Genomic DNA, 16,035 nt, shown 5'->3' on the forward strand with positions numbered 1-16,035 from the left:
ACAGTTAGTGAGTGCATACACTTTCTTTTTTATTTTTTTAGCTTAAACAAAATCCTTGAATGATACCAAAATTCTGATAGTTTACTGGTACTTTGAAAGTTTCCAGTAAATACCCTGCCTTTGCAACCCTAGGCAGAACTAAAGAGCGGTTACATAAGGTTGTGCTTGGAGGTGGGCTGCCTGACTGTTTTATTGGATGTTTCTCCAACATTCCTCTTTATTTAGGATGGCCCGCAGTCTGACTGAGCTGCTCTACAAAAAACATTTCAGTGTTCTAAACAAAAATAATCTCCCTCTCTGCTGTAAGATAAACAAGGAAGGCTGGCTTGTAGTGTGTGTGTGTGTGTGTGTGTGTGTGTGTGTGTGTGTGTGTTAGGCCCACAGAATTATACCTACGGAGGAGCGGCTTCTATGAAGGAACTTTGAATGTCTTTGAACTTCCGAGAGTTGGCTTAACGTTGGACCAAAGCTAGCAGCTAACAGCTAGCGGCACCAGAATTAAAATAAAAACACATCTTACCTTTTTGTAGTTAATAAATCCATTGTGAAATGTGATAACTATAGTATCCTTAATTTGAAGAAGTTACTCCATTCTTCTCTAATTAAAAATCCCTCTCCCTAATTTCTGAATCATGATTGTAGTGTCAGTAGGCTACAGAAGCCTATGCTTCTCAGGGGGAGGGGCAGGTTGCCTACACATGCACACACACTGGCAAATATTTTCTGGCAGGCAGGCAGACACTGGAATACGTTGCTGAGTGATAGAGTGAGGGCTTTGGATAGGCGCTTTGTTGTGTTTTTGTGGGACTGGAAAAAAAGGGCCAAAACGAAAAATAACATTATTAACCATTTCCCATGCTTTTAAAATAATGGATATGTTCCTTAAACCGGTTCCAAACCCTGGTTAGGCTTAGGTTAAGGATTAGGGTTAGGGGTTAGGGAAAATAGGATTTTGACTGGGAATGAATTGTTTGGTCCCCACAAGGAAAATTAAACAAACGTGTGTGTGTGTGTTTGTGTGCATGCCTGCATGCGCGTGTGTGTGTTTGAACAGTGCTTGGCTCAAGACACAGAAGTGTTCAGAGTTGTAGTCATTAAAAATAATATTATATAACATGTTGTCATAGCAAAACTAGAGAATAGAGACTGGATAAAGTCTGCAGGGAAACAGAGAGAACAGAGAGTGAGAACCTGGTGTATATGTCTGCTAGCTGCCCAGAGGTGTCATGCCAACAGTCCAGTTAAAGAGGGGCAACAGGTTCAGTACTGAGAGAGAGAGAGAGAGAGAGAGAGAGAGAGTGATTGAGAGAGAGAGAGTGAAAGCGAGAGAAAGAGAGAGAGAGAAAGATTGGGAGGGAGTGAGATAGAGAGAGAAACCCTGCTGAAAAAAACAGCATAGACCAGCATAAATTTCAATCTGGTCCATGCTGGTCTATGCTGGTCAGCGCTGGTCGGATGCTGGTCAAGCTGGTCTGACCAGCATGGTCTAGTTGGTTATGCTGGCAGACCAGCCTTGATCTGATTTATCTCTAGAGAAACTGCTCAATGTGCGCATTGAGTTCACAGAAAAAAACTGAACGAAATAGAATTCAAATAATTGAACCGATGTCTGTCAATTAGTTGTTTAAAAAACAAAAAATAACCGGCATTTCGGTTAATCGCTCAGCACTGCTGTCCCTCCCTCCTCTCTCTCTTCCCTGCTGAAAAAAACAGCATAGTCCAGCATAGGCTGGTGACCAGCCTTCATTGTGTTCTCGCTGGTGACCAGCCTTTGTTGTGTTTTCGCTGGTGACCAGCTTTCATTGTGCAAAACCAGCATCAAGTCACATTATGTTGACTTACAAGGTGATGTTTAATTCCTATTGGAATGCAGCCAGAGTGGATTCCCACAATCTGCATTCATAAAGATGAATGAATTAGCCAGCCTAAACCATCTAAACTGTTCTAACCGGTTTTGTAATGGGTGCAATAAGTTCAAATAACAGATTGGATTAGTTTAGAAACATTTATGTTATTTATCTTTGTGTAGCATAAGATGAATTAATTGATAAATGAATACAATCATGTACGAAAAAACACAGATATTGAAGGGAAACAATTGTATTTATTTAACCTTTCATGCTACACAAAGATAAATAACATACATTTTTCTAAACGAATCACTATTTTAGTAGGCTAGTTCTTCAAAGTAACTAAGGAATACTTTTATGACTACGGAATACCAACTATCAATCACTTAGATCATGTATCTTCAGGTAGAAAATGTGTTGCACCCGTTACTGAAATGGTTGTTCCAGTTTATATGGTTTAGGTATTCTCATTTATTCATCCATCTTTCTACCCCTGGTAGTCATTCTGAATGCAGATTGTGGTTGAATAAAAGTTCACATTTTTGGATATCCCCAGTCAGGCTGCATTCCAATAGGAGTTAGACATCACTTTAAAAGCCAGCATAATGTGACTTGCAGGTGACTAGCATATGTGTCCAAAACACAGCAAAGGCTGGTCACCAGCGAAAACACAACGAAGGCTGGTCACCAGCGAAAACAATGAATGCTGGTCACTAGTGAAAACACAGCAAAGTCTGGTCACCAACAAAAACACAACGAAGACTGATCACCAGCGAAAACACAACGAAGGCTGGTCACCAGTGAAAACACAATGAAGGCTGGTCACCAGCGAAAACACAATGAAGGCTGGTCACCAGCGTAAACACAATGAAGGCTGGTCACCAGCCTATGCTGGACTATGCTGTTTTTTTTCAGCAGGGAAGAGAGAGCGTGGCAGAGGGAGGGACAGCAGTGCAGAGCGATTAACCGAAATGTCAGTTATTTTTCTAATTGACAGACATCGGTTCAATTATTTGAATTCCATTTCATTCAGTGTTTTTCTGTGAGCTCAATTCGCACATTGAGCAGTTTCTCTAGAGATAAATCAGATGAAGCCCGAACTGTGCGATGTGGTAGGGAGTTGTAGTATCCAACAGGCCAATATTCTACATAGTTTAGCACAGAAAATATGGTAAATATCTACAATGACCATAATCCATTGCGAGCCTACTTCTCTGGTCTGTGTGTTTATTTTACACCTGCTATGTTAGGTTAGTGTGGGGCAGACACGGAGAAGGAGAAGAGACAGAAGAATGAGCGATGGAGAGGGATAGAGAGCAGTTGCTTGGCGAGGTATCTCTACCTGAAAATACATGATCTGTGATTGATAGTCGGTATTCAGGAGTCATAAAAGTATGCCTTATTTACTTTGTAGAACTACTAAAATAGTGATTTTGTCAGACAGCATAGGCAGCAGTTTTAGAGAGGAGATGATGACTTGGAATGAAATAATAAAGTCAGCAAATAAAACAAATGTAATACACACAACAACTGAACTATTTTATTAAAGTAAAGTAATGTGAATAAATGGTTAATAGGTGATAAGCAGTAATGGGCAGTCACTACCATCATGGGACTTTTATTAATTGTTTTATTCTGTGTTGTTACAGCATTCAACCCACATAATGCATAGTGCATTTAATGTAAAAAATAATAATGAAACTGAAACCGAACCGGCCTCAAAAAGCACTATTCCCTTAGCACCAAGGGACAGAAAGAGAGAGAGAGAATAGGAAGTAGGCAGGCAGTCGTCTCTACACCACCAAGCATCGCTCCAGTGGTACACATACACACACAGTGTACATGGAGAGAACAGCACTCAGACTAAACACAGAGCAAAGCCAGTAGCCACAGAACTGGTCTTCTGCTGTTACACAGAATACAACCAGAACCAGAACCTCTGCCAGCACTCTGTCTGAGATAGGGCCTGTCAAAGAGGGTAGAAACACTGCAACACACAGAGATGCTGATCTTGAGCAGAGGGAATGACACTAGTGCAGCCAGTAGCCCAGCAACACCAGCAACACCAGCACCCCAGTTACAAAGAATAACTCTGAACTGGTGGCTGTTTCAGGAGAGCAGTGTGGTGGTATTTTAGAGGGAGAGGGGAATGGGAAGCTGTCCAGAGTTGTTCATTTTCCCAATTTCCTAACATTCCTGAGTTCATGGAAACGTTTTATAATACCCTGTAACAACGTTTCCTTAATCTCAGCGGAGAGTCACGCTTCATTAGGGAGCTACTCGGATTCCTGAAGGGGCACATGCACGCACGCCCTCCCTCCAGCATGCACGCCCTCCCTCCAGCACGCACGCCCTCCCTCCAGCACGCACGCCCTCCCTCCAGCACGCACGCCCACCCTCCAGCATGCACGCCCTCCCTCCAGCACGCACGCCCACCCTCCAGCACGCACGCCCTCCCTCCAGCACGCACGCCCACACACACGCAGGGCACGCACACAAAACTTTCACAAACATGCCTTCGCAAGCACCCACAAACACACACACACACACAGAAGCGCACACACAAATGTGCACACACACATGCGCACACATACGCACACACACATGCGCACACACACAAACAGGGGCCAAACATCGTACTGGTCCTGAGTTTCATCTTCAAACACTTGGAACACCAACAGAAGTGAGAGCCTTCAAAGACTTCTAATCTGCTGATGGGAATGTTATGGAAAATGATAATCACCATGTTTAAATGTCGATCTTTTCTTAAAAATACTGTTTTAATGCTTTCAAAGACCCTCCAACCGGCACTGTAATGTTATAACCTTGATCTCAAGCACATATAGGATTTCACACCTGTTAGGGTATCTCCACACTCTTCAATGCTGGCCATACTATGTAGGCTATAGTAACATTTCTGTTTTTTTCATTCACAGGAAATCTCTTATTTTACGGAGCCCATTAGGGGTCATGGTGGTAAAAAATAAAAACTGCCAGGCTAATCCGTTCCCTCTGGTTTTTATCCATTCCCTCTGGTTTTTATCCATTCCCTCTGGGTTTTATCCATTCCCTCTGGTTTTTATCCATTCCCTCCCTCTGGTTTTTATCCATTCCCTCTGGTTTTTATCCGTTCCCTCTGGTTTTTATCCATTCCCTCTGGTTTTTATCCATTCCCTCTGGTTTTTATCCATTCCCTCTGGTTTTTATCCGTTCCCTCTGGTCTTTATCCATTCCCTCTGGTTTTTATCCGTTCCCTCTGGTTTTTATCCATTCCCTCTGGTTTTTATCCATTCCCTCTGGTTTTTATCCGTTCCCTCTGGTTTTTATCCATTCCCTCTGGTTTTTATCCGTTCCCTCTGGTTTTTATCAGTTCCCTCTGGTTTTTATCCGTTCCCTCTGGTTTTTATCCATTCCCTCTGGTTTTTATCCATTCCCTCTGGTTTTTATCCATTCCCTCTGGTTTTTATCCATTCCCTCCCTCTGGTTTTTATCCATTCCCTCTGGTTTTTATGTCACGGTTTCGGCCGAGGCTGCCTCTCTCCCTTGTTCGGGCAGGCTTCGGCGTTCGTTGTCTCCGGAATACTAGCTGCCACCGTTGTATGTTTCATGTTCGTTTGCTTTTGTCTGTTTGTTGTCACACCTGTTCTTGTTTAGTCTAATTAGTGTTCTATAAGTTTCTCGTTGTGTTTGTCTAGTGTTGTGTGTTATTGATTTTTGTCATTCGTGTATAGGGCGTGAGCCTGTATTTCGCTCGGTTGAGCTTCCCTCCACTGTTGGAGTATTTACGCACCTGTTTGTGCGCTTTTGTTTTGTTTCGCCTTCGTGCGTATTTCGCCTTCGGGCAAGAGTTGACCTATTGCCGTGTTTGGCGATCACTAAAGTCTGTTGGACTATCCGTCTGTGTCCTGCGTTTGATTCCACCACTGCACCCACCTACAGCACGCGTTGACAGAATAACACACCTTTTAAATGGAATCAGCAGGAGCCGCAGCAGCCCAGGCGACGCTGGAGGACAGGGTCCGGGAACAAGGTGACCAGATCCTGCAGATGGGGACCGCACTGCAGGAGGTGATCACCACCATCCGAGGCTGGGGGACGCCTCCACCGCCACCCGCCCTGCCAGCACCATCGGCCAGTCAGCCTATTCCCGCACCGGAACCCCGAGGAGTCCGACTCTCGCTCCCGAGGGCTTACGATGGAACCGCGGCTGGGTGCCAGGGTTTCCTTCTCCAGGTGGAGCTGTACCTGGCCACCGTGCACCCGGCGCCCTCGGGACATGAGAGCGTGTCCGCCCTGATCTCCTGCCTGTCCGGGAAGGCGTTGGAATGGGCCAACGCGGAGTGGAGGAGGATCGACGCGGACACCATAACCTACGAGGAGTTCTCCCGCCGCTTCAGGGCGGTGTTTGACCATCCCCCGGAGGGGAAAGCGGCGGGGGAGCGTCTGGTCTTCCTCCGGCAGGGGAGGAGGAGTGCTCAGGAGTTCGCCCTCGAATTCCGTACTCTAGCGGCAGATGCAGGGTGGAATGATCGGGCTCTCGTCGATCACTACAGATGTAGTCTACGAGAGGACGTCCGTCGGGAGCTGGCCTGTAGGGACACCATCCTCACATTCGACCAGTTGGTCGACATGTCCATCAGGCTGGATAACCTGCTAGCTACCCGCGGACGTCCCGAGGGGGGTCCGTCCATTTCACCCTCCAGCGCCTCCGAGCCGTGCCCCATGGAGCTCGGGGGCGCTGGCGCTAGAGAGAGGAGGGGTCGACTTACTAGGGGGTCCATCCCCTGCACCAACTGTGGTCGGGGAGGACACACCGCGGCTAGGTGCTGGGGATGGCCTCCTAGGGGAGAGGACGACAGGTCCCGCACTGGGGATTCCTTCCAGGTGAGTAGGCGCCCCACTCACCCAGAGCTCTCTGTTGCACATTTCTGTATACCTGTGCGTTTTCCACAGGTAGCACCTCATTCCCAGCATAAGGCACTGGTAGATTCAGGCGCGGCTGGGAATTTTATTGATAAGAAGTTTTGTTTAGCTTTAGGGATTCCCCTTCTTCCTGTTGATGTCCCTTTCCCCGTTCATGCCCTAGATAGTCGTCCGTTGGGTGCGGGCTTGATCAGGGAGGTCACTGCGCCACTTAGGATGTGTGCGCAGGGGGGTCATCAGGAGATGATTCAGCTATTTCTGATTGACTCTCCTGCGTATCCGGTGGTGCTGGGCATGCCCTGGTTGAGTACCCATAACCCATCTATTTCGTGGCAGGAGAGGGCTCTGATGGAGTGGTCTGCCCAGTGTGTGGGTAGATGTTTAGGCGTTTCCGTAGGGGCTACCTCGGTGGAGAGTCCAAACCAGGTGCCCGCATTGCACGTTCCCCCTGAGTATGGGGATTTGGCTATTGCGTTTAGTAAGTCGAGGGCGACGCAGTTGCCGCCCCATAGGCAGGGAGATTGTGCGATAGACCTCCAGGCAGGAGCTGCGCTCCCACGGAGCCATGTGTATCCTCTGTCTCAAGAGGAGAAAAAAGCTATGGAGACCTACATAGACGAATCTCTGAGACAAGGATACATACGGCCTTCCACTTCCCCTGCGTCCTCGAGTTTCTTTTTTGTGAAGAAGAAGGATGGTGGTTTGCGCCCGTGCATCGATTACCGTGGTCTCAATCAGATTACGGTGAAGTACAGTTATCCACTCCCGCTGATTGCGACCATGACTGAGTCATTGCATGGGGCGCGCTTCTTCACTAAATTAGATCTCAGGAGCGCGTACAACTTGGTGCGCATCAGGGAGGGCGATGAATGGAAGACAGCCTTTAGTACCACCTCGGGCCATTACGAGTATCTGGTCATGCCATACGGGTTGATGAACGCTCCGTCAGTTTTCCAATCATTCGTGGATGAGATCTTCAGGGACATGCAGGGGCAGGGGGTGGTGGTGTACATAGATGACATTCTCGTGTACTCGCCTACCCGTGTCGAGCATGTGGCCCTGGTGCGCCGAGTGTTGCGGAGGCTGGTGGAGCACGACCTGTATGTTAAGGCAGAGAAGTGTCTGTTTTTCCAGGAGTCTGTCTCCTTTTTGGGGTATCAGTTGTCTGCGTCAGGGGTGAAGATGGAGGTAGACCGGGTGTCGGCCGTGCGTAATTGGCAAACACCAACCACTGTGAAGGAGGTGCAGCAGTTTTTGGGGTTTGCAAATTACTACAGGAGGTTTATCCGGGGTTTTGGACAGGTGGCAGCTCCCATCACGTCTCTTTTGAAGGGGGGTCCGGTGCGTCTGCAGTGGTCGGCCGAGGCGGACAGGGTGTTTGGGAGGCTGAAGGACCTGTTTACCTCGGCCCCGGTGCTGGCGCATCCGGATCCCTCTTTGCCGTTCCAGGTAGAGGTGGACGCGTCAGAGGCCGGTCTAGGAGCCGTGCTTTCACAACGGTCTGGCGCGCCACCTAAACTCCGCCCCTGTGCTTTTTATTCTAAGAAGCTCAGTCCGGCGGAGCGGAACTATGACGTAGGGGACAGGGAGCTGTTAGCCGTGGTACAAGCCCTAAAGGTGTGGAGGCACTGGCTTGAGGGGGCTCAACACCCTTTCCTCATTTTGACGGACCACCGTAACCTGGAGTACATCCGGGCAGCGAGGAGGCTGAACCCTCGCCAGGCAAGATGGAATATGTTCTTGACCAGGTTTACATTTAAGATCACGTACATCCCTGGGTCACAGAACGGTAAGGCAGATGCGCTGTCTCGGCGGTATGACACGGAGGAGAGGTCCGTGGAGCCCACTCCCATACTGCCGGAGTCGTGTCTGGTGGCACCGGTAGTGTGGGAGGTCGATGCTGAACTCGAGCGGGCGTTACGCACCGACCCTAGTCCACCGCAATGCCCTGAGGGTCGGAAGTACGTTCCGCTCGAGGTTCGGGATCGATTGATCTATTGGGCTCACACGTCACCCTCCTCTGGACATCCTGGTATCGGCCGGACAGTGCACTGTCTTAGTGCCAAGTACTGGTGGCCCACGTTGGCGAAGGATGTGAGGGTTTATGTTTCCTCCTGCTCGGTGTGCGCCCAGTGTAAGGCGCCTAGACATCTGCCTAGGGGTAAGTTACTACCCCTGCCCGTTCCACAACGACCATGGTCTCACCTCTCGGTGGATTTCATTACTGACCTTCCTCCTTCACAGGGGAACACCACTATACTGGTCGTTGTGGACCGGTTTTCTAAGGCCTGTCGTTTGCTCCCCATGCCGGGCCTTCCTACTGCCCTGCAAACCGCCGAAGCACTATTCACCCATGTGTTCCGGCACTACGGGGTACCCGAGGATATTGTGTCTGATCAGGGTCCCCAATTTACCTCCAGGGTCTGGAGAGCCTTTATGGAGCGGTTGGGGGTCTCGATGAGCCTCACCTCGGGTTACCACCCGGAGAGTAATGGGCAGGTGGAACGTGTGAACCAGGATGTGGGTAGGTTTCTTAGAACATACTGCCAGGACCGGCCGGAGGAGTGGGCAAGGTACGTTCCCTGGGCCGAGATGGCCCAGAATTCCCTACGCCATTCCTCCACTAACCTAACCCCTTTTCAATGTGTGCTAGGTTACCAGCCGGTTCTGGCACCTTGGCAGCAGAGCCAGATCGAGGCTCCTGCGGTGGATGAGTGGGCGCGGCGCTCGGAGGAGACATGGAATGCTGCACACGTCCACCTGCAGCGGGCCCTCCGACGTCATAAGGCGAGCGCCGATCTCCACCGCAGTGAGGGACCGGTGTACGCACCTGGTGATCGAGTCTGGCTCTCTACCAGAAACCTGCCCCTCCGCCTGCCCTGTCGGAAACTGGGTCGGCGGTTTGTAGGGCCATTTAAAGTCCTGGGAAGGTTGAACGAGGTGTGTTACAGATTACAACTGCCTGTTGAATATAAAAGTATTAACCCCTCGTTCCATGTGTCCCTTCTCAGGCCGGTGGTAGCTGGCCCACTCCAAGAAAGTGAGATCAGGGAGACTCCTCCGCCCCCATTGGACATCGAGGGGGCACCGGCGTACACTGTGAGGTCCATCTTGGATTCGAGACGTCGGATGGGGGGTCTCCAGTATCTAGTGGAGTGGGAGGGGTACGGTCCGGAGGAGCGGTGCTGGGTGCCGAGGAGAGACATCTTGGACCGGTCTCTCCTGACGGAATTCCATCGTGGGCACCCGACGCATCCTGCTCCGCGTCCTCCGGGTCGTCCTCCGGGTCGTCCCCGAGGCCGGAGTCGGCGCACGTCTGGAGCCGCGCGTCAAGGGGGGGGTACTGTCACGGTTTCGGCCGAGGCTGCCTCTCTCCCTTGTTCGGGCAGGCTTCGGCGTTCGTTGTCTCCGGAATACTAGCTGCCACCGTTGTATGTTTCATGTTCGTTTGCTTTTGTCTGTTTGTTGTCACACCTGTTCTTGTTTAGTATAATTAGTGTTCTATAAGTTTCTCGTTGTGTTTGTCTAGTGTTGTGTGTTATTGATTTTTGTCATTCGTGTATAGGGCGTGAGCCTGTATTTCGCTCGGTTGAGCTTCCCTCCACTGTTGGAGTATTTACGCACCTGTTTGTGCGCTTTTGTTTTGTTTCGCCTTCGTGCGTATTTCGCCTTCGGGCAAGAGTTGACCTATTGCCGTGTTTGGCGATCACTAAAGTCTGTTGGACTATCCGTCTGTGTCCTGCGTTTGATTCCACCACTGCACCCACCTACAGCACGCGTTGACATTTTATCCGTTCCCTCTGGTTTTTATCCATTCCCTCTGGTTTTTATCCGTTCCCTCTGGTTTTTATCCATTCCCTCTGGTTTTTATCCATTCCCTCTGGTTTTTATCCATTCCCTCCCTCTGGTTTTTATCCATTCCCTCTGGTTTTTATCCGTTCCCTCTGGTTTTTATCCATTCCCTCTGGTTTTTATCCGTTCCCTCTTGTTTTTATCCGTTCCCTCTGGTTTTTATCCATTCCCTCTGGTTTTTATCCATTCCCTCTGGTTTTTATCAGTTCCCTCTGGTTTTTATCCATTCCCTCTGGTTTTTATCCATTCCCTCTAGTTTTTATCCATTCCCTCTGGTTTTTATCCGTTCCCTCTGGTTTTTATCCATTCCCTCTGGTTTTTATCCATTCCCTCTGGTTTTTATCCGTTCCCTCTGGTTTTTTATTAGTTCCTTCAGATTTTTTTTTTAGTTCCCTCTTCTCCTTATGTAGGCCAGCTACCATGACAGTCCCACTTGGCCAATATTATATTGCACCCTAAATGTAATTCTAATTAGTTAATTACATGTTTCAAATGGTGATGATCAATGACCTTTCAATAGCTTATTTTCAGTTTCATTGTTTTCATATGCCTCCGAATCATAAGGGCAAATAATAGGTAATGGGCGTGCAAAACCCCTCAATTGGGCTAAGTCATTTCAATAGTCTGAAAAGCCAGGAGCCTCACTAGCAGATATAACCCACTGGGCACACACTGGTTGAATCAACGTTGTTTCCACGTAATTTCAATGAAATTACGTTGAACCAATGTGGAATAGACGTTGAATTGACGTCTGTGCCCAGTGGGAACTGAATGATTCATGTTTACGATGCAAACCAAGTAGCCTACACTTTGTGCAAACTTGGATTCATGCCACTTGGACAACATAAACAGTTGTCTATTTTGCGCACCTCTCATCTCCGTGACCCAGTGTAAAAATCTGTGCATAAAGTTAGGGCCATACGTCCAGTAAAACATGGTGCAGCCAAGTTGTTTACAATTGTGCATGTGCCTTATCGGAGGCAGAAAGGAAAGGCATGCAAATGTATTGTGCATAATTTCCAAGAAGCTTCAGTGTTAACAGGTGCAATTATGTGCTGTCATCCCTGTGCTAGGGAGGTGAACATGTTGTGTGACGTAGTCAACCAGGCACAAATAGATGGTTTAAAGTGGCTCTATGCTCATAACTAAAACTGATAACTATTTGCTTTGTTGCGATGACAATACATTCACCTGGAAATTAGCTAATTGCCAGGCTAGTGTAGGTAGCTAAAGTACTCCTACAGAATATAGACATAAAACAGCTAAGGTCATGAAGCAGAGCCATACGGAATTCCTGCCTATTGATGAGTGCATCATTGCACCATATTTGCACCTTGAGGGGTTTTGCATGCTGGAAATAAGCTATTGAATGGTCAGTGATCACCATTTGAAGCAGGTTATTAACTAAATAGAATGAGATTTAGGCTGTAATATGTTATCGGCCAAGTGGGACCATCACGGTAACCTACATAAGAAGAAGGGAGAACTAATAAAATATCAGAGGGAACAGATTTTAAAAAACAAGGGAATGGATTAGCCTGGCTGTTTATTTTCTCAGCCATGACCCCTTCTTTACAAATGAATGAATACCAATATTGGGACAGGACAAGTCTCTAAGCTGGTGCCCATATAATACTAGAAAACTAATTGGTTGGCTTTCCTCGCACAGAGAGAACCAGAGAGGGGATTGGGTAAGCTAAATAAAACTTAAAAGTGCACAGCGTTATATTTTCCCAAACTAGCAACTAGTGGTTAAACAACATGGGCTGGGCATCGCTATTCTATCTGCCCTACTGCAAATTTAAGGTTTCTATTTTAGACCTCTATATTTTTTTCATGGGCATTAAATGAGTGTAGCAGATGGGTTTGTGGGTATCGTGCCAGGGCATGAAGATAGGCAGAGACCCTAGAACAAGGTATAGCGGTGATGCTCTCAATTAACAAGACATTTAACTAGCAATTACCATGTTTCTGAGGACTAGAGACTGTTACGAAATAACCTAGCTAGATCCCCCCTCATATACCCCACCCAGCGAGAAGAATCCAGAAAACAAATGTTTAAGTTGAAATCAAACGGGCACCAGTGACTTGGCTACGATGACAAATCCTTGTGACATGGTCATGTGTTTGATGACAGGCTCTGTGGCAGCCTATGGAGAGATACACCAACTCAACATGTTGTGGGTGTTTCATGGCTATGAACAGAGGAATGTGGAGCGTTTAAATGCCAGCCAAAGTCAACAAACCAAACATCACAAATAGGTTCAGTTAGTTACTACACGAGGGAGGGCCTTGGAACGCAGAGGGATAATTAAGATCAGAATTTAATTGATCTAAAAACAAAATAACTTGTTTACGTTCCAAGACGTCAAAATCATGGGGTAAAATTCCATATTGAATGTTCTAAGATCACGTCAACATCCTCTTCTATGAAGCCAGTGAAGGCCTTTCAGCATAGCAGCAGACCCCTGACTGTTTCCCTAAGACTATGACTGATGATGGCACAGCCAGCCAGGTCCCACCCTGTAACCGCAGGCCCGTCACCACCCACTCTCTAACCCACCACTACTACCATTAAAGCCACCACAACCAGCCGTCATCAGTGCCCTGGCAACCACAAACAACAGCACACAGTCTGGGGGCAAAACTCTCCCCAGTACCCACACCTCCATCTGGGCCTCACCACTGACTCTACAAAGAGTTAATTAATTAGAAAAAAACTAAAAACTAAAACAGGCTACATTTTTTATGGTTTTGCAGACAAGTGTAACCCACCTAATTTTTACTTCATAAAAACATGCTATGGTTGTTTTATGCACTGCTGTTCTGTTTTTTTCCCGAATGAGGGAGGCCCAGAGCAGAGCATGACTTGAGGGTGCTTTGGGGTAGTTTTTAGAATGAAACACCCTCAAAAACAGACATTTTCATGGCATTAGTTCTGATTGTTGACTTTGCCAACATATTTTCCTGCTTCTACATGTGTGGAGGAAGCAGAGTATTTTCTGGAGGCCTGTTTTCGACAGTTGGAAAGAGTTGAGAGTTTTGAATCTGGCAGTCGAGAAATACCACACCTAATACTCTCATCACCCCAAAGAAAACTTTGCCGACATACTGTACCTTGGCTGAAGAGAGCCACTCTAAAATAGAGTTTATGTATTCATTCACTGTCAAATTTGAAAACAGTTGCCTATTTAAAAGAGGCCTACAGTACAAGCTGTAGCCAGGCTACCTATTCAGTCAGTCACACAATTCCACACAGTTTAATGAGTTCTGTCCGTCATTGTTCATCAAAACGTACACAACAATAACAGTTAACCGTCTGAAGCGTTTCCCTTCCTAACACTGAAAACATAATGCAGTAATGGATCAGCATGACCCAGTGTGTTATAACAGAGTTATTACAATGTTATTGCAGTGGTCCATGCCCTCCCCAGAGAGATCATTAGTAACCTTAATTGGGTCAGCAAATTATGCCAATTATCTAATCATGCAGTTGAGGCACAGAACAACATGCTGCACAGCATTTCACTTTGATGATTATGAACAATGGAAGCAGGCAAACACAACAGCACACAGAACTAAAACAGTGAGCTCAGGCACCTGGTGAAAAATGTGGAAGATCATCATTGTGAACCATCGAATCCCTGTCATAGTCACACTAGTTCTCTTCTCTTTTTCTTCTCTTTTCTTCCTAGTAAAAGTTGCTATCAGGCACAGACCTAGGATCAGCTTACACTCCTCAAACCCCTCAAACCTGCCTTAATCCTTAAGAAACGCTTTAGTCCCTGTCTATTCTTATGTTTTTGACAGACAAATGTCTCCTCCTCTCCTCCTCCTCTCGTCCCCTCTCCGCTCCTCCCCAGATGGCGGTGTTGATCAGCTCAGGGTTCATCGTGGCCTGGTCTCCCTACGTGGTGCTCAGCTTTTGGTATATGTTCCAGGGGGAGGCCAGCCTGGCCCCGCTGGTCTCCCTGCTGCCCTGCTTGTTCGCTAAGGGCTCCACGGCCTACAACCCTTTCATCTACTACATCTTCAGACGCTCCTTTAGACGCCAGCTCCACCAGCACCGGGGGCTGATCTGCTGCTCTGCCCAGCCAGACACACCTTCGATTGGGGAGACGGGAGCAGACAGACTTTGAGGTCTGATCTATGACAGAGTCTCCCGGAGGAGAGAGTGGAGCTCCTCTGGTGGGGGAGTTGGGAACTGCGGCGCTGGAGATATAATCTGAGGATGAGTTGACAAGCTCCTGTTAATACTTTGTGTGTGTGTGTCTGTGTGTGTGGTGTCTGTGTGTCTGTTACAGGGTTACAAATGGATGTGGTGTGAGTTATTCAGCTGTGTTTCTTCACTGTCATTCTATATTGCACACACTACTAGATCAAACCCTCGTCCTCACCACATCGCTAGCAAAGGTAACACTTTACTTGAAGCCAACAGACATAATGCATTATGATGCAGTCATAAAGATTTGTAAAATGTATCATAAGCATGTCCTGGCTAAATAACAGCTGCAGAGACTGTTCAATGATTGCTGCCTAGACACATCACATATTATACTGAATTCATCATAATAAGGCATTATAAGCGCTCATACGTGTTTATAAAAAGTAGTAAAGCATTGTGTTTTTTCTCAAAGTTTGTTTGTAAAGTTCACTGTAGCAATGAACTTAACCTTCACAATGGTCAGTATGGCCATACTTCTGGTCCCTTTCGTCATATTTTGAGAGGTTTTGTTGGATATTGTAGCATTGTAGCTATTAGGTGGCCATTTTAACCATCCCCACGTCTACAGTGTTCTGTGTGTCTGTCCCCACACAGGAACCATCAGGATAGTAGAGCAAATCTGAAATGGCACCCTATTCCCTACATCATCCACTACTTTTATCCAGAGCCCTTTGTATCTAACATTAGTCCTACACGGCTCTGGTTGTAAACTATGTAAGGAATAGCGGGAATAGTGTGCCATTTTGGAGGCTGCTGGAAACTTCAGGAAGTATTCCCAGGTGTTTCACATTCTGACCTTGTTTATGTGACCGCTAATGATTGTAACGGAGAGCTCTGTCGTTTTTTTCTCTGTCTCTATTTTTCTCTCTCAGTGTCTCTCGGTCCCCCCCCCCCCCTTTGCTGTTCAAGATAAATAGAGGCTCAATAGTGAGTTAACACTTGCTCTTTTAAGCTCTCTTATATACTTTGCACTGTCAATCTAATTAACCTCTTAAGGATCAGACCCTATTTTTCAATTTTTGCCTAAAATGACATACCCAAATCTAACTGCCTGTAGCTCAGGACCTGAAGCAAGGATATGCATATTCTTGATACCATTTGAAAGGAAACACTTTGAAGTTTGTAGAAATGTGAAATTAATGTAGGAGAATATAACACATTAGATCTGGTAAAAGATAACACAAA

General features: G+C 47.1%; 1 protein-coding gene across 1 annotated transcript in view; it reads right to left on the reverse strand.

Annotated features, from left to right (window-relative positions):
- The window catches only part of LOC311106772 (uronyl 2-sulfotransferase-like), a gene marked incomplete at its 5' end in the record, with an annotated part of 54,269 nt that extends 40,972 nt beyond the window's left edge, over positions 1-13,297 (reverse strand). The window contains 2 exons of the mRNA XM_084149163.1: positions 12,701-12,775; positions 13,286-13,297. Coding sequence (XP_084005289.1) covers positions 12,701-12,775; positions 13,286-13,297 — 87 coding nt within the window. The remainder of the gene's footprint in view (positions 1-12,700; positions 12,776-13,285) is intronic.
- Between the last annotated feature and the right edge of the window lie 2,738 nt (positions 13,298-16,035).

This window comes from Coregonus lavaretus (assembly GCF_964263955.1).
Source record: "Coregonus lavaretus genome assembly, chromosome: 31".
In the NCBI taxonomy this organism is placed as follows: domain Eukaryota; kingdom Metazoa; phylum Chordata; class Actinopteri; order Salmoniformes; family Salmonidae; genus Coregonus; species Coregonus lavaretus.